Source organism: Panthera tigris, chromosome A1, assembly GCF_018350195.1.
Source record: "Panthera tigris isolate Pti1 chromosome A1, P.tigris_Pti1_mat1.1, whole genome shotgun sequence".
NCBI lineage: Eukaryota > Metazoa > Chordata > Mammalia > Carnivora > Felidae > Panthera > Panthera tigris.
Window position 1 is genome coordinate 172,619,882 of NC_056660.1, and position 17,596 is coordinate 172,637,477.

The 17,596-nt window shown below is 50.6% G+C and overlaps 1 protein-coding gene across 1 annotated transcript; it reads left to right on the forward strand.

Moving 5' to 3' along the window:
• Window positions 1–418: 418 nt before the first annotated feature.
• HK3 (hexokinase 3) lies at window positions 419–17,549 on the forward strand. Its single transcript, XM_015539032.2, has 19 exons — window positions 419–712; window positions 4,290–4,411; window positions 7,436–7,598; window positions 7,802–7,956; window positions 8,043–8,162; window positions 8,252–8,347; window positions 9,266–9,365; window positions 9,447–9,630; window positions 10,077–10,232; window positions 10,378–10,611; window positions 10,977–11,272; window positions 11,384–11,523; window positions 11,603–11,722; window positions 14,151–14,246; window positions 14,431–14,530; window positions 16,303–16,486; window positions 16,586–16,741; window positions 16,906–17,139; window positions 17,227–17,549. The coding sequence occupies exons 1-19, from the start codon at window positions 652–654 to the stop codon at window positions 17,369–17,371; spliced, it is 2,862 nt and encodes a 953-aa protein (XP_015394518.2). The 5' UTR covers window positions 419–651; the 3' UTR covers window positions 17,372–17,549.
• Window positions 17,550–17,596: the final 47 nt, after the last annotated feature.

Consider the following 17,596-nt stretch of genomic DNA (forward strand, 5'->3'; position numbering starts at 1 on the left):
CTCAAATTGCCCTGCCCACTCTAGAACAGAGTTAGTCTCTTCCTCTTGTGTTCCCACATTGCCTCTTGCACATTAGTACTTCAGCATTTTACTGTTGATTTATTTATTTTGAGAGAGAGTGTGTGTGTGAGTTGGGGAGAGGCAGAGAGAGGGAAAGAAAGAATCCTATGCAGGCTCCATGCTGCCAGTGCAGAGCCCAATGGAGGGCTGGATCCCACGAGTCTGGAGATCACAACTGAGGCTGAAATCAAGAGTTGACACTTAACTGACTGAGCCACCCATCTGCCCCAGTACTACATTTTGGAAAATTGTCTATTGTATTGTACATTTCTCATGCTAGGCTCTTCCATCTTTCCAGGGGTAAGCCATCAACTCAAAACTCAGACTCTGAGTGTTTGTAAAGTGGACGGAGCTCCCAGCATTACAGAGGGGATGTCCCAGGGTCCTTGACCTAGTTCAGGGCTCCAGTTTCCTGCTTCATCTTGCTTAAGTTTGCACCATAGCCCTGCCTGTGCTGGGCTTCTCTTAAGGCAGACTCAGAAGGAAGTGCACCTTCCTGAATTAACTGATGTTCAGTTAGTGGTGGCCAAGGAAGAGGGTGGGACATTACAACTCAGGTGACTTGTGAGTTTCATTTCACAGTTCAGTGGGATGCCTCACATTGAGAGAGAAGAGCTGACGCCCGAGGAAAGTGACCAACTGCTTCTCCCAGGTAAGAGCCTCTTCTAATTCCTGCTTGCTTCAGCCCCAGTCCCTTGCCCTCATCTCTCCAGCTTGGCCCATGCTAGGGGAGTGGAGGCTGGAACAACTAAGCCAGATGTCCTCAGTGGTAGCTCCCATCCTTGGCAGGGATCCGTGGATACTTTTCAGAAGGAAGTCTCACTTCATGTAGCTGATTCAGCTGAGTTAAGCTAAGAGGCCAACAGTTACTCAAACATGTGCAGACCCTGGCTGGGTTCTGGGAATCTAGGGATGTGGAAGAAATGTCCCTCCCCACTGGGCTCAGCTGGAAGAGGCAAACAGGGATACATTTACTGGGAGTGTAAACACTGAGATTTATTGAGGGGAATCTTCACAGTCTTTGGCATGTAGAAATATGGAATAGATATCAAATAGAAGAGTGAATGAGTAAGAGAGTGAATATATGATTGAATTAGCTGGGAGTGAGTGAATGAATGTTTGAGTTAGCTGAGCCTCAAAAGGAGAGTGAAAGCTCACCCCGTGTGTAACTCTTGGCCCTTTACTAAGATTATAATTGCCTTAGTTATCCCATTTTATTCTTGAAACAAACTTGTAACATACGTGGAGTTAACATTCCCATTTGACAGATTTTGGAAATTAGGCATATGTTACTTTGAGGAAATTTGTTAGAAACTCATTTCTTAGTTCTCCAAATAAGGACCCCACCCCCAACCCCCAAATTTTTCAAAGCTGTATTAGCACCTACCTATGCCAAATTTTGTGCTGGGCTGAAGATGTAAATGACTCAGACACAGTACTTCCAGAGGCAAGGAATGCCGTGAATGAAGGCTGGACAGCAAGAGACAGGGTGAAACTTGTAGTAAGTGTGGCTGGACTATGAGTGGGAGTAGCAAGAGAGGAAGCTTGGGGCCTGCAATGCTGTGATAAAGAGTTTTAGACTTTTTTTTTTTTTTCCTGCAGTGGGAACATCACAATGTAAAGGTTTACCTCCTTAAGGGAGATAGGGCTGGGAAATGGCATTTTTGCATAGTCTGGTGATATGTTGGTAGTTGGTAGGGCAGGGAGATATACAAATTGGAGCAGAAGTATCAGTTAGTAGTTGTTGGAATAATCAGATGGGAATAGGGTCTGAGGCAATGGCAGTGGGAACCAGGAGGAGGGGATACATGGGAGAACTCTTTCCATTTTTAGCTCTTTCAGCATAAGACCTGATTGCATAGAGGAAGTGAGGGTCAAGGATGTAAACAGGCACCTGAATAGCTGTGAGAGTGAGCAACCTTAATGCCTCCAGCCAATGTGGAAGACAGGAAGAGTTTCATAAGGAAAAGTGAAGGAGAAAATGAATGTGTCTTTGACTATTGAATTTGATGAGCCTCTCTATCATCTGGACAGTAATGTCTAACAGACCATTAGAATTTGGGATTTGGTTCAGGACAGGGGTAGATTTAGGAGCCCTTGCAAATAGGCCTCAATCAAACCTTGCAGATGATACAAAGGGAGTGTGGGGAAGAGGGCTATGGCCAGAAACTAGGAGAGGGGGGTGTTGTTTAAGGGGAGAGGAGAGAAGAAGTTATGAAGACTATGAGAGACTCAGGAAGGAGGCCCAGGAAAGACTGGCTGTCAAAGCCAAGGGACAAGAGAATTTTACCGTGAAAAGAATGCTCATGGCTTTGCATGACTGAGAGAGGACAGTAAGGGTGGGGACTGAGGAAAAGGTTGGGATTGGGCAGTCAGGAGATCCTAGGTGATCAGTAGGAGGGCAAATTCATGGGCATCATGGGGGTGGAAGATGGGGAGGGGTTGCAGGGATGGAAAAGTATCTTTCCTGAAGTTTTGCTGTTATAAGGAGAGAAGTAGAGTAATTCAGTGGACAGATGCCTTCTGCTCATCTTGGGGCCTCCACTGCATTTTCCCTTTTTCTTAACCCTGAAAGGCACCTGAATCCCCAAAAGCTCCCTTGGGAACTTCTTGGAACACCAGTACCACCTCTAGCTTGAATTAGCAAAGTACCAGACATCTCTACAGTCCTTTACAGTGTGCAAAGGGATTTCAGATTCATTAACTCCTTTAATCCTCACAAGAACTGAATTTTTGTCCTGTCATAGAAGAGGAGATTGAGGCTCATAGAGTTTCAATTCAGATTCATCTAAATAAATCTGAAGGCACACCCTGAGCAAGGTTCTTTTGTTCTCATTATTTCATTTGCGCCACATAGCCCTTTGACATATATTGGTCCCCATTTGGCAGATGAAGAAAATTAGGCCTCCAGATTAGACACCTGGTGATGCTGCTTTGTGAAGAGCTGGGTCCTCGACTTTGAGCACAGGGCTGTTTCCATTCTGCATCACTATACTTCTAAAACCCACCCATGAACTGATGTTTGTGTTATACATTAAATTTCCTGAAGGAAAAAAAAAATCCCAAAACTAACTTTATTTATTTATTTTAATGTGTACTTATTTTTGAGAGAGACAGAGTGTGATTGGGAGAGGGGCAGAGAGAGGGAGACACAGAATCCAAAGCAGACTCCAGGCTCCAAGCTGTCACCACAGAGCCCAATGCAGCACTTGAACTCACAAACCGTTAGATCATGACCTGAGCTAAAGTCAGATGCTTAACTGATTGAGCCACCCAGGCGCCCCTCAAAGCATTTTCTAAGTCTTACTCCATTTAATTCTTACAACAACCTTGTAAAGGTAGATGGTAGATATTTCCTCCCATTTTACAGATGAAAAAACTGAAATTCAAAGAAGTCAGAAATGACCTGCCCGAAGTTGTGCCACTAGTGGAACTCCTTTCTAAAGCGCGAACCCATCCCTGTTTAGATCTCCCTTCAAGATGAAGTTTGCTGGGCGCCTGGGTGGCTTAGTCAGTTAAGTGTCCAACTCTTGATTTGGGCTCAGGTCATGACCTCACGGTTCGTGAGACTGAGCTCCACATTGGGCTCTGAGCTGACAGTGCGGAGCCTGCTTGGGATTCTCTCTCTCTCCCTCTCTCTGCCCCTCCTCCACTCACCCTCTCTTTCTCTTTCTCAAAATAAACTTAAAAAAAAAAAAAAGATGAAATCTGCATGCCTTAGCTAGGCATAAAGGCCATTCTTAGTCCAGCCTGCCTGCTTCTCCAGCAAGTCTTTGGCCCCTCCTTACCTCACACCCTTTGTTCCAAACCTCTGGAACATCCCTGAAATCCCAAGCACAGTAGCAGGTCCATGTCTGTTACTGCCCATGTCAACTGTATTATGATTGTTGGTAAGGCTCTGAAATCCCTGAGGCCAAGGGCTACATCTCCTTTGTACCCCAACATTTGGCACAGTAGCCATCAGGAATTGTAAATGTAAATAAATGACAGAATGAATAAATGGCATTGGGATTAGAAATCAGTCTTCCTAATGCTCTGTTAATATACATGCTTCTGGAAAATGAAGGCCTTCTGGTTGATTACCAAAGGATCCGTTGATGGTCAGAGGTTATGAGCTCTGCACACAGCTTTCTTCCCAGACCCCTTAAGAAGGAAGAAAGTTAAGGGCCATGGCCTCTGAGGGTTTGCAGAGTGTGTGGTTCATGAGGGCTGTCCTTTTCCTTCTATAGGTGGCCACCCCCCATTGTGGAAACACATGGACTCCATTGGGGCAGTAGGGTTGCAGCAAAGGGAAGGATTTCCTAGCTGCTCCCAGAAGGGCTTGCCTTGCCCCTCAGACAGCTCTGAGCTGGTAAGTGCAGCACTGGGTTTCTGTCTCATGGCTATTCAAGGCTGTCAAGGGCAGGATCAGCTGAATATGCAGTGGGGCCATGGGCTCACAGCCATGCAGCCCTTTCTAGTTAACCAAGCCTTTCAGATCTGATCTGGTAACTACCTCTTCTGTGGCTCCACACAACAGCAAGGTGGGGATTATCTTTTCATCTTACAGCTGAGGAAGAGGGGACTTAGAGAGGTGAAGTGATTTGAGTTTTAGTTGAGCTAAACAGGAGCTTCAGCTGAGGTGTTTCAGTTCCAAAGGCATTGCTTTTGCCACCTTGCTACATAGACGCTGTCCCTGCCCTGATGGGTTGGCATAGTCTAGAAAGGACCATCTTGGGGTTTTCTGGTAGAGAGTTGCATTCTTAAGGCACATCCTTCTCCTATTTCTTTAGTTACTCCTGCATGTCTCCCTCCCTTCAACATGGCCACTGCAATCAGGCACACAGAGATGATTGCAGGGCTGAACTCAACGTAGAGGTTATTCTGCAGCACAGTCCATAAGCCTCAGGTTAGCTCAGACTGAGTTTCTCTTTTCTGTCATCTGTTTTTTTTTTTAAGTTTATTTATTTTGAGAGAGACAGAGACAGAGAGAGCAAGTGGGGGAGGGGCAGCGAGAGGGGTGTAGAGAGAATTGCAAGCAGAGCTGGACTCGGAGCTCAAACTCACAAACCATAGATCATTACCCAAGCTGAAACCAAGAGTTAGACACTTAACTAACCAAGCCACTCAGGCACCCTTCTTTTCTGTCATCTTGACCAAGATTTAGAAACCCTTGCATATCACACCATCAAGCAGGAAACACTTGTGTAAGTCATTTCATATCTGTTAGTCTTGTTTCCTCATCAGTAAAATGGAGGAAAATAAAGTCTAATCCTCCCACCCCCTTGGAGGATTAAGTGAACTAATGGAGATAAAGGACCTGCACAGAGGAGGCATCCATGAAAGGGTTCTTGAGTTGTTCCCTGCAGTTTCTTTAGTTTTCTAGGTTATTCTGACATCTGCTGGACTTGGCTTGTTGCCTAAACTGTGAGGGCATCACCCCTCACTGCATTTCATGCTCCCACATCACCTTTGTCCAGTCTCTGCTCCAGACCATGCTATCAACGTTTCCCTAGTACACAACTCATGGTTGGGCCACAGAAGTGAGCAATGACATGGCCCCTGGCATGGGGGACTCAGGCCTTCTGAGTATTATTATTCTCTTGGCCATATTCCAGGGCCACACAGCCAGGAAGTGGCAGAACAAGGACTCAGATGTAAGTTTTCTCATCCTTTGGAGTTTCTTTGCTGCAACCTTCATCAGCTTTGAGTTCTTTTGAGGTGAAATTGCTAGTTTTTATAAGGTTTCACATTCATATGGAAACCCCTCTTCGGTCAGTTCTGGGCTCAAATCCCACTCTGTCCCTTAATAGCTGCTTGGGTTATGCAGATGACTATCCCTCTCTGAGCTTCAGTTTCATCATTTGTAACACATGAACAACCCCTCCTAGTGTACATGGCTGCTAGAAGCATCCCCTATAATGTAAACACGGAACTGAACATCTGGCACTCCAGGTAGGATCATTTGCCTCCTTAGGAATCTGTTTTCCATTCTCTTCTTAAGCAGAGGTGGGAGCAACTCGCCTGCATCTCCCTCACTGAACATCCTTTCCTCCTTGGCTCTCCCTGCCTCCTTATTCATATGCCTGGTGGTTACTTTGCAGATATGGGTCCAGCGTGGGGCACTGGAATGGAATTCCTGTGGGACAGGTGGTGAGGACCTGGGAAAGGCTCAGGCCAGGAGACTAGAAAATAGAGTCACAGGTTGGGACTCTCCAGCAAACCTAGGAGGGCTGCTGGTGTCTCTTTGAAGGACAGGCCAGAGAGTCATCTGGGGTAGGTTTCCACATACAGATGAGGTACTGGGGTCCTCTTAAACTCCCCCACAGTAGCCTGATGGAGAAGAACCTGGGGTATCCTATTCTCTGCTTTTTGCCTGCCTATCCCTCCCATCACTTTGATTCATCCCTAGTCCAGCCTTCCCCCCAATTCATCCCCTCACTCTGAAGAAAATCCCTTTATCCTCTTCTCCAGATCTTCAAATGGCTTGTTCCCTTCCTTCATTTAGGTCACCTCCTCAGGGAGAACTTCCCAGACCAATATCCAAAAATACCTCTTCCTCCCCTGGTCACTCTCAAACTTCTATTCCTGCCTTTAAAAAAAAAAATCTACCATTTCTACCAGAATATATGTTTATTTGCTTATTTTCTGCATCTATGCTGAAATCTGAGCTTCACAAGAACAGAACTCAGCTGGTTATGCAACATATAGTGCTTAGAATAGTGTTGGGCATGTAGTAGGGGCTCTATCGATGTCTGTGGGAAGGATGGCTGACTGATGGCTGATGACTGATGGCCAATTGTCCTCCATTGTGTAGCCTCCAAATTTTCCTGGGCCGGGCTTACTTAGGTTCCAGAGTCAAATGGATTAAGAACCTGAACTTGAGATTCATTCACACATTTTGTTCATTTGCTCATTCAATGATAATTCACTGAGCAGCTCACCTCTGGGTACTGGGGAGCCAGAGTGAGTCAGGGGTATGACAGGAGAGAGGTCTCACTAAACCCTGAATTCAAAGAAGAGGAAGGGGCAGGGGACACAGGGATCTGAGAAGGAGCTACCAGAGAATGGAGCAGGAGGAGGAAGTGTGTGGGTCTCCCCTCTAAGAAGGAACCTTCTAAGAATGCAGGAATGTAGTGTAAGCTGCAGGCTATAAAAGAGAGCCAAGGGATGTGAAGAGGTGAGGAGTGGGGCTGAGCAGGTGTTGGGGAGACCAGCAAGGCTCAGAAAGAGCTCAGGAAGGGCTCTAGTCAGCTTCTGGGAAAGTCAAGGGAGGTGCTGGTCTGTACTGGCAAGAAGAGGAGGTGTGAGCCAGGCAGGACAGTCCTGATTGGAGTGAGAGAGCTTGGCTAGGTTAACAGGGCTCTTGCCCAGATGTTAGCCTGTTTCTCCCCAGGTGCTGGAATGCCTACAGCAATTCAAGGTAACACAGACACAGCTGCAGCAGATCCAAACCAGCCTCCTGGGCTCCATGGAGCAGGCACTAGGGGGGCAGGCCAGCTCTGCTTCCGCTGTCCGGATGCTGCCCACATATGTGGGGTCCACCCCACATGGCACTGGTGGGTGACATAGATTAAGATGGGTGGGCAGGCCTGGGGAGAGTGTTCTGATCTGGGGAAGGGAGAAGTTCCTTATCCCTCTTCCCATTAAGGTTCCCAACTCTAAGCTCTCTTAATGAGACTTTACAGTCCTTGGGGATGTTTCTGGGAGGTAGAGGGCTTGTCTTGCCAGCTCATGCCTTTCTGTGACCTTTCTGCCCCAGAGCAAGGAGATTTTTTGGTGCTGGAGCTGGGGGCCACAGGGGCCTCACTGCGTGTTCTGTGGGTGACCCTGATGGGCACTGAAGGACACAGGATGGAGCCCCGGAGCCAGGAGTTTGTGATCCCCCCAGAAGTGATGCTGGGACCTGGTCAGCAGGTGAGAGGTCACTGCCCAGTCTCTGGGGCTTGGCTGGGTAGCCAGGGCTCTGGTGGGCAGATTTGAGCCCCCAACCTGTTCCACAGCTCTTTGACTTTGCTGCCCACTGCCTGTCTGAGTTCCTGGATGCATTCCCTGTGAGCACTCAGGATCTGCAGCTTGGGTTCAGCTTCTCCTTCCCTTGTCACCAGACAGGACTGGACAGGGTGAGGCAGAGTGGGCATGGGAACATTGGGTGGAGGAACCACAACCCTATGAAGGTTGCTGGGGAGTAACCCAGCTTTCCTGCCCCCAGAGCACCCTCATTTCCTGGACCAAAGGTTTTAGGTGCAGTGGTGTGGAAGGCCACGACGTGGTCCAGTTACTACGAGATGCCATCAAGAGGCAGGGGGTGAGTAGAGGCAAGGGCAATGGGAGGGCAGCTTGTGTGGCCTGGGCCTGGGCCCAGCACACATAGGCTGTGCCTGTGCTCCTGGGAAGGCCTGCTTTCCTTTTCTGTTTACATCCTTTATCCAGTTTAACTCTGGGGTGAATGTTGCTACCATTCCCATTTTATAGGTAAGGAGGCTGAGGCTAGGAAAGGTCAAAAAATTTTCAGGACTGTAGGAGAAAACAAGGATGAAAGGACTTGACCCTGTCCTCAAGGACTTCACAGTCTAGTGGGAAAGCATTTTGACAAAAGATTGTCCCTGTCAAGGAGGTGGTTCCAATGACTCTGGTAGCACTGGGAAAGGTACACCAGGACCTGGGCAGGGATTTGAAGGAGGAATTCTCCAGGTGTATAAGCTAGGCCTGGGGTGGAAGGTCTGGTTTCAGAGAAGAGAATATGCAAAAGCCTGGATGCCTGAGAAAGGTGGATCTGAATTCATGTGACTAAATACAGTGGTGCTAGTGGATGGTAGTCAGGGCTGGGAGGAGCAGGCTTGGGAAGCCAGGCCAAGATGAGGATGAGCAAGCCAGGTGCCAACAGTGCAGTTTTCCAGATGCCATGCTTGCTCACCCTCATCTTGGTCCTGTGGGGAGCGCTGGTGTTCTGGGGGTGATGGCTGAGGTTGGAGCCTTTGAGAGTCCCAGAACCCGAGCTGGGGGTGGAAGAGCCAAGGGGAAGTGTGGAATGGGAGGAAAATCCTCTAGGTGGGATGGCCTAGAATATATGTGTGGGCATGAGCACACATATTTCATGGACTCTGAGAACCTCCATCAAAGCCAGGACCCCTCCGTCAAACCAAGGCCCTAGGCTTGCCTATCCCCCCGGTTCCCCACTACCTACATAGGTAGAACCCTGACCTCTGCCCTCTCCATTGTCCAGGCCTACAGCATCGATGTGGTTGCCGTGGTGAATGACACAGTGGGCACCATGATGGGCTGCGAGCCAGGGGTTGGGCCTTGTGAGGTCGGGCTTGTTGTAGGTGAGCGGTGGGCCATTTGTGATGATGGGTAGAGGGCACAGCTACCTGATGGGGAGGTCCTGATGGAGTCATCCCTGCCAGACACTGGCACCAATGCATGTTACATGGAGGAGGCAAGGCATGTGGCGGTGCTGGATGAGGACCGGGGCCGTGTCTGCGTCAGCGTTGAGTGGGGCTCCTTCGGCGATGATGAAGCCTTGGGACCAGTGCTGACCACATTTGACCATGCCTTGGACCAAGAGTCCCTGAATCCTGGTGCCCAGAGGTGGCCTGATCTTCTGCTCTAGAGCTTATCATTCTTCTGCTCCCTTCCTCACTGCTATCCCTGAACTCAGGACCCTCCCTCTTGCTTGCTCATAGGGTTTCCAGGTTGCAACCTGGGGGGCCCTGGCCAGGCTCAAAGAATTAAGGGCTTAAGATTCTAGAACCCAGAGTTTTCAACACTTAGCCCTCCCTTATTCCTGACAGGTGTTCCCTGCCCTCTTTTGGGTCCTGCCACCCTCCAGGAGCCCCTCTGAACCCAACTTAAGCCAGAGGGGGCAGCAAAATCTGGATAAACACCCACCTATCTCCTGGAAGGCCATTTGCTTCTAGAACCTCCAGCCCGGGGACCCTAAAGAAAATGATCCTTCTTTTGGGGCTCTTAGAGGTGGGGTCAGGTGGGCTGAGGGCTTAAGAAAGGCTCTGTCCAGCCATACTTCCTACCTATAGGTTTGAGAAGATGATTGGGGGCTTGTACCTGGGTGAACTGGTGAGGCTTGTGTTGGCTCACCTGGCCCAGCAAGGAGCCCTCTTTGGCGGCTGCACCTCCCCTGCCCTGCTGAGCCGAGGCAGCATTCTCCTAGAGCATGTGACTGAGATGGAGGAGTAAGTAGGGAAAGCGAGTGGGCCTAGACAAGGGGCTTCTTGGCTTGGGAGAGGGAAGGATGCTCTGTCCCCCAGGTAGCTCTGGGGCTGGGGGTGGGTAGGGAGCTTCCAGGCTATTGAGTCCCAGTACGCTGTGTCCCTCTAGCCCCTTGGCCGGGGCAGCCCGTGTGCATGCTATCCTGCAGGACTTGGGCCTGAGCGTGGGAACCTCGGATGCTGAGCTTGTGCGGTACGTGTGCACAGCCGTGTTTACTCGGGCTGCCCGACTCTGTGGTGCTGCCCTGGCTGCTGTTCTCTCCCGCCTCCAACACAGCCGGGAGCAGCAGATGCTTCAGATCGCTGTGGCCACCGGAGGCCGAGTGTTTGAGCAACATCCCAGGTATGGGAAAAACACACAATCCTGTGTGAGCAGGTAGCAAGAACATGTGTGTGTTTTCCATAGAGACCCAGAGGGCACTCTGTGGTAGCATGGGTGCCAGGCAGTGGGTACAAGTGGCACTCAAGCAGAGTGAGGTCAGATGGGGACTAAGGGAAGCCAGAGGAAGTCACGGGAGAGAAAAGATGCTTCTCTTTGGGTGTGCAAGGGAGGGGTCTCTGGGAGCACTGGAGACACTGGGCATATGGTTGGTTCACAGATGGATTTAGAATTGAAGGGATCTGGAGTAATGGGGCTCAGGGCTTCAGCAAGCCCTGGGGTTCAGGTTCAGGTGCCAAGCCAGGTATGCTTGCTATGTGTCTGTGTAGTTTCCTCAGCATCCTGCAGGAGACCGTGATGCTCCTGGTCCCTGAATGTGACGTCTCCTTCATTCCCTCTGTGGACGGGGGCGGCCGGGGCGTGGCAATGGTGACTGCTGTGGCTGCCCGCCTGGCTGCTCACCGACGCCTGCTGGAAGAGACCCTGGCACCATTCCGGTTGAACCGTGAACAGCTGGCAGCAGTGCAGGCACAGATGCAGGAGGCCATGGCCAAGGGGCTCCGAGGGGAGGCCTCATCCCTCCGAATGCTGCCCACTTATGTACGGGCCACGCCTGATGGCAGTGGTGAGGACCTGGCCTAAGTGTGGGGCTGGGTTATGGGTTCCTGGAAGTCATAGCATGTGCTGAAGTCGAGCCACCAGCTTTGTCCTGGCACTGAGGGTCTCTGTCCCACAGAGCGTGGGGACTTCCTGGCCCTGGACCTTGGGGGCACCAACTTCCGGGTCCTCCTGGTACGTGTAACTGCAGGAGGTGTGCAGATCACCAGCCAGGTCTACTCCATCCCAGAGTGTGTGGCCCAGGGCTCTGGACAGCAGGTACTCACAGCTTGGACCTGATGTCAAGAATGGGGAAGAGCCAGGATGGGACCACCCTCTGACTTGCCCCGTATCTCAGCTCTTCGACCACATTGTGGACTGCATTGTGGACTTCCAGCAGAAGCAAGGCCTGAGTGGGCAGAGCCTCCCCCTGGGTTTCACCTTCTCCTTCCCATGCAGGCAGCTTGGCCTGGATCAGGTGAGGGAGGGAGGGCCAGGAGAAACCATCCCCAAGGGCTTTCCACCCTCATCCCCTTCATGAAATGGGCAGGAGGCCTGGGAGAGGGCTTCAGGTGTCCTGGGCTGGAGCTAGGGGTGGGCAGAAGCACTGCTGTGCTGGGCCAGCACTTAGTCCCAGTTTCCCTGGATATGGTGCGTGCAGGTGGAGGAGGTGTGGCCTAGAATCTAGTGAAGTGGCCTGGAATCTAGGGCTATAAAGAGGCCTGAGGTGGAAAAGATCATGGATACCCCTGGGGGCTGCCAATGGGCAGGAAAGTGGAGCCAGGTTAGGTCTGGGCGCTCGGGAGCAGTGTAGGCCCAGATCAGGGCTGATGAGGGGACACACTGACTGTCTCCCCCACAGCCCTGGTGTACTGATCTAGGGGACCTGCAGGGAAGAGCATTTGTTCCTGTATTTCAAGCGGCTGTGTTGTCCAGTTTCTTTGCATGTCTTCCCTTCCTGGCCTTGCTGTGCCCTGGCTTGGTGTTGGGTGCCTGACTGGAATGGCAGAGCAGCATAGAACTAGACACAGCACCCACTAAGCATCCACCTCTGCATGTCCTTCAACAAGAATGCTGGACTTCTCAGTGCATACATCTGAGGCCTGTCATGCAGACAGCTCCTCCCAGACCTCTGGTCCAAGTTCCCAGGAGTCTCCTCCTCAACAACCCCAACTTCTGCCAGAAAGCCTCCTGTGATGAGGAGCTTGCTGCCCCTAAAGTTGCCCACCACATTCTTCCACGCCTGTGCTCACTGAAAAAGCTCTGCTTTCTCTTCTCCACCCAGCCTTTGTGCAGGTTTCACCTCTGCTCCAGCTCTGACCTCTCTCAGACACCTGCCTCTGTATTTTGCTTTCTTTCACACAGTGGCCCTTTGGAATTGAGCATTCAGCACTGTCTGTCTGCTGGTCTCCTCCACTCTAGGCTAAGCACCCTTGCACCGTTTGATTATTCCTTGTAAGGTGTGAGAAGAAGATGGGACTCAGGATGCAAAATCAGGCATGCAAAAACAAACAAGGTCCTATTCATTTTCTAGAACTGAACTTAATTTCTGTGTTGAGCCCACATTCTTTTGAGGAGTGATAACTTAATGATAATTTGGGGACCTCCTTCCCCAGGTAGGGGTCGCTCCCAACTGCACAGCATCCTTTGTTGTGTACATGCAGATACTCGGGGAAGTCAGGAGATGCCCAGGCCCCAGCTATGTGGACTCTCTGCCACTTCCTGTCTTGGTTCTTGACACCTTCCTTGACAACTCACCTTCCCCTCCAAGGGGAAGGAGGACAGAGACCTCCTCTGCTGTCAGATCACTCCAATCTCTACTGTCTCCTCCCTTCCCACACAGGGGAATGGCCCAGGAAGAGGCATAGGACACCTTTCTCAGGAAACTCCAAAACTTCAGTCCCTCACACCCAGCACCCCTTCCCCAGACCAGGGGTCTTTCTCTTGTCTGGGAGCAGGGAAGTTTTGCTGCTACTAATGATCTGTCTCCCCCACACTAACCCTCCTCTTCATTTGCCCTCTCACTCTCTGGTTTCTGGTTTCAATACAATGAGCATAGAACAATCTGGCTGTGGTTATATAGGAAAAAGGATAAAAGGAAATATTGTTGGGGGAAATGTCGGTTAATAGTTCTAAAATCTCCTGCCCCAAAGATTTTCATAGCTGCTCTGCATGCTCATACTTTGGGCAGAGCTGCCATTTTCTAATAGCAGTAGGCTAACTCCTCCTGCCCCCACCCTCAAGAGGAAGCACACTTAGAAATGAATAGTTCTATGCTGCCAAGCCCATCACTAAGTTCACAATTTAAGGCCAATTTCTCACAATAAAGGCCTATCTGTCTTGTCTCCCCCCATTCTGCCCAGGTGTCTGGATTCTGGCTTTTCCATTTGTCCTGCACTCATATCTGGAACACACAAGTGTATCTGCTATGGACACGGCTCTATCCCTAATTCCTCAATTTCCTTCCTCTCAAGTGACTCTTGCTAGTTCTTTCTGAAAGAGCAGAATTTTCTGTCATTTGGACCCCTGAGCCTTCTGTGTCCTCCCCCTTCTCATACATAGCACTCATTTTATCAGCTCGGTTCATTCCTAACCCAATTATGAAGGGCCGTTCCTTCTGGGCAGCCGTCTTAAAACATCCAGACTCTCAGACCATCTGAGCATTCTGGCACTAATAATAGAAGACATAGGTCAGATGGTTATTAATAGCTTTCTTTACACAGGAAGGCCCCTGGAGAGTTAGGAGGGGCAGAGGGCAAGGCCTTCAACCATGTGGCAGAGTGGGTATGGGATCCTGTTTGGGGAGAGGGGAAATCGTATGCTTCTGATGGGATGCAGGCTTTGGGGAGGGTGAGTGAGATTCCAAGGGGCCTTTACCTTCCTGCCCCACCTTGGTCCCACCCTAGGGCATCCTCCTAAACTGGACAAAGGGTTTCAATGCATCAGACTGTGAGGGCCAAGATGTTGTGTGTCTGCTGCGGGAAGCCATTGGGCGAAAACAGGTGAGGAGTCTGCCTCTAGGGATGCTTGGGGCTGTGGCAGGCCTTGAAGGGAGCAAAGGGTCCCTTGCTTCCTGACCCAGGGGGGTGGAGTGGGTGGCTCTCTGCAGTAGAGACCTTTGGGTCCAGCGCTGGTTGCTGTGACGACCACGTTGCCCAGCAACTAGCAGCATCCTTTTGTGTGCAGGCAGTGAAGCTGAATGTGGTTGCCATTGTCAATGACACGGTGGGGACCATGATGTCCTGTGGCTATGAGGATCCCCGTTGTGAGGTCGGCCTCATCGTTGGTGAGGAGGGCCCTGCTTTTTTGTGCTCCTACTGCCTGGTGTTAATTCATTGCTTCCTGTTGATTCCTCAGGTTGGACACTCCCCTGGTCTTGGGGATGTGGCATCTTTCCTGCCTGACCCAACTAGGCCCTGCAACACTCATTTGGACTGGGTGTCTAAACTTTGGTTGTTTAGCCCAGCTCAGCTACTGACTCACAGTCATTTAAGCTCTCTGAGCCTCAGTTTGCCCTTCAGTTAAATGACTCTGAGCTTTAGAGTCATACAGATTTGGGTGGAAATACTAGCTCTGCCACTTCTATCTGTACGACCTTGACCAAATCACCAGAGACTCAGTTTCCTTCTCTCTAAGATGGAGACAATAATGCCTGTCTCAAGGGTCATGAGAATGAAACAAGAGGCAACAAAGTGTGGGACAATGCTTAGCTCATGGTACATATACAGTGCTTGGAACTGAGTAGAGGCTGTGGGTGGAGGACACAGAATGAGCTGTGGGGGGTCCTTCAGGTAGTCCAAGATCCTAAGTCTTTATTAAGCATTTCTCCTCTAGCCAGATAGGGCCTGGATGAAAGGTCAGGAAACCACATAAAGACAGGGGAAATACCTGTCTTCTCAAAACTGACCATAGGGTGCCTGGCTGGCTGTCAGAGGAGCATGTCACTCTTGATCTCAGGATCGTGAGTTAAAGTCCCATGTGGGGTGTAGAGATTACTTAAATGAAAAAAAAAAAAAGAACAAACTTTAAAACAAACAAACAACTGACCATTTAGTGGGAATTGAGCCCAGAACAGCATGTGGCAGTCAGAGAGCTTAATCGGACTCTACACATCAGGGTGACAAGGCCAAGATCAGAAAGGAAGTGATCCCAAAATGAATGGGACTTGAAGAGAGAGGGTTGTCTAGGCAGTGGAGGAGGGCTCCCACAGCTCTTTGGGTAGTCTCCCAGAGAAGGAGGTATGTAGTAGCCTCCTTTAAACTGGGGGCTTCTTGAAAATAGAACCTAGCATGGAGAGATGCTCAGGAGAGGTGTGCCCAGATTGCTATGTGAATAAACAACTAGTGAGAGGAATTCCAGGTGGGGCTGACAAAGAGACCACCTGCCTAGAGCTGACCATGTATTGGGGGAGAGGGAGGGGATGTCTTTACCCAGAGTATGCCTTCTGCCTAGAATGCCTTTCCTTTCTGTGCTTCTTGGCTTTAAGGTAAAATCCAAACGTCATTTCCTCTCTGTAGCTTTTCCTGACCCTCTAGGCAGGAAGACTCAGCGGTGCTTAAGGCTCCCATGATGCTCTTATTTGCACTTCTATCTGGGTACATACAGGCACTATCAGAGTTAGCTGCTTACTGCCCAACTTTGGCCACTGTAGGGCTCCTCATGTCTTGATTCCTATGTCCCTGGTTCCCAGCCAGAACCTGCTGGTTTGACTAAAGATGTGGAAAGCCAGTGTAGGGAGATTGGGCCTCTCAGTTGCAGGCAGCAGGGGTTGGGAGGCTCCCTCACGTATCTCCCAGGGGTGGTCTGGGGTAGCATGGAAGATACAGTGATGGTGGTGCTTGTAAGGAAAGTAGTGGAGGCCCAGAGGCCTTGATGCCCCAGGGTCTTCAGAAGGAATGTCAGGAAGGAAGGCATATCAGGATCTGGCACAGGTTGTGAGTGTGGGGAAATGGAGAGGTAAGACATGAACCCAAATTTTGCCATCTCAGTCTGGGAAGGGTTCAGAGGAGTCTTATCCATGTCAGTAAATGGCTTCCACCCTGTCTGGCCTCTCTGCAGGAACTGGCACTAATGCCTGCTACATGGAGGAACTTCGGAATGTGGCAAGTGTGGCTGGGGATTCAGGCCACATGTGCATCAATATGGAGTGGGGAGCCTTTGGGGATGATGGCTCTCTGGGCTTGCTCAGAACCTGCTTTGATGCAAATGTGGACCAAGCATCCATCAACCCTGGCAAGCAGAGGTATGGGCTGGGTTGGAAAGAGGTGGCTGGTGGTGGCTGGCACTGGTTATGGTAGCAGGTGGGGTCTCCTGACCTTTGTGCAACTATGCTTTCTTGCAGTTTTGAGAAGATGATCAGTGGCATGTACCTTGGGGAGATCGTCCGCCACATTCTCTTGCATTTGACCAGCCTTGGAGTTCTCTTCCGGGGCCAGCAGACCCAGCGCCTTCAGACCAGGGACATCTTCAAGACCAAGTTTCTCTCTGAGATTGAAAGGTACCTGAGGCCTGCATTGCTCCTTCCACCTCCCAAAGGAATCTATCCACTTTGGGTAAAATTTTGGTTGGTGGGAGGTCCATTCCAGAGGATGGAGATGTCATGAGGTGGGAAAGCTAATGCAGGACTCTGGCTCTCTGTGCTTTCTTCCTTTGTTTCCTCAGTGACAGCCTGGCTCTGAGGCAGGTCCGAGCCATCCTGGAGGATCTGGGACTGCCCCTGACCTCAGATGATGCCCTGATGGTTCTGGAGGTGTGCCAGGCTGTGTCTCAGCGGGCTGCCCAGCTCTGTGGGGCGGGTGTGGCTGCTGTGGTGGAGAAGATCCGTGAGAACCGGGGCCTAGAAGAGTTGACTGTATCCGTGGGGGTGGATGGGACCCTCTACAAGCTGCACCCCCAGTGAGTCTGGGTGCTGGGCTGAGCAGGGAGGCATGGCTGGCTGGGGTCTGGCTGGCCTGGTCTTACCTCAGCCCCTCTCCTTCACAGCTTCTCCGGCCTGGTGGCGGCCACAGTCAGGGAGCTAGCCCCTCGCTGTGCGGTCACCTTCCTGCAGTCAGAAGATGGGTCTGGCAAAGGTGCAGCCCTGGTCACTGCGGTTGCCTGTCGCCTTGCCCAGATGGACCATGTTTGAAGAAGTCTCCAGGAACTACCCTTGCTGGACCAGGGCCCAGGTCCTACCTGTCCCCAGCTACCCAGGACTCCCAGAATAGCCCAAATGTGGCCATTCTGTGGCCACTAGCCTTGACCTCTGGCTTTCTCAGAGAGAAGTAGCACTTGGGTTAGCAATATATATATATAATTTATTTACATTCACGTCCGCTAAAATCCCTACGCACCCCGGCGGCCGGGCAAGGCT

Coding starts and splice junctions, on each gene's coding strand:
- HK3 (XM_015539032.2), top strand. CDS start 652: ATGCCTCACATTGAGAGAGAAGAGCTGACGCCCGAGGAAAGTGACCAA. Junction 7,957..8,042: donor TGCTGGGACCTGGTCAGCAG/GTGAGAGGTCAC, acceptor CCTGTTCCACAG/CTCTTTGACTTTGCTGCCCA. Junction 11,273..11,383: donor GGCCACGCCTGATGGCAGTG/GTGAGGACCTGG, acceptor TCTGTCCCACAG/AGCGTGGGGACTTCCTGGCC.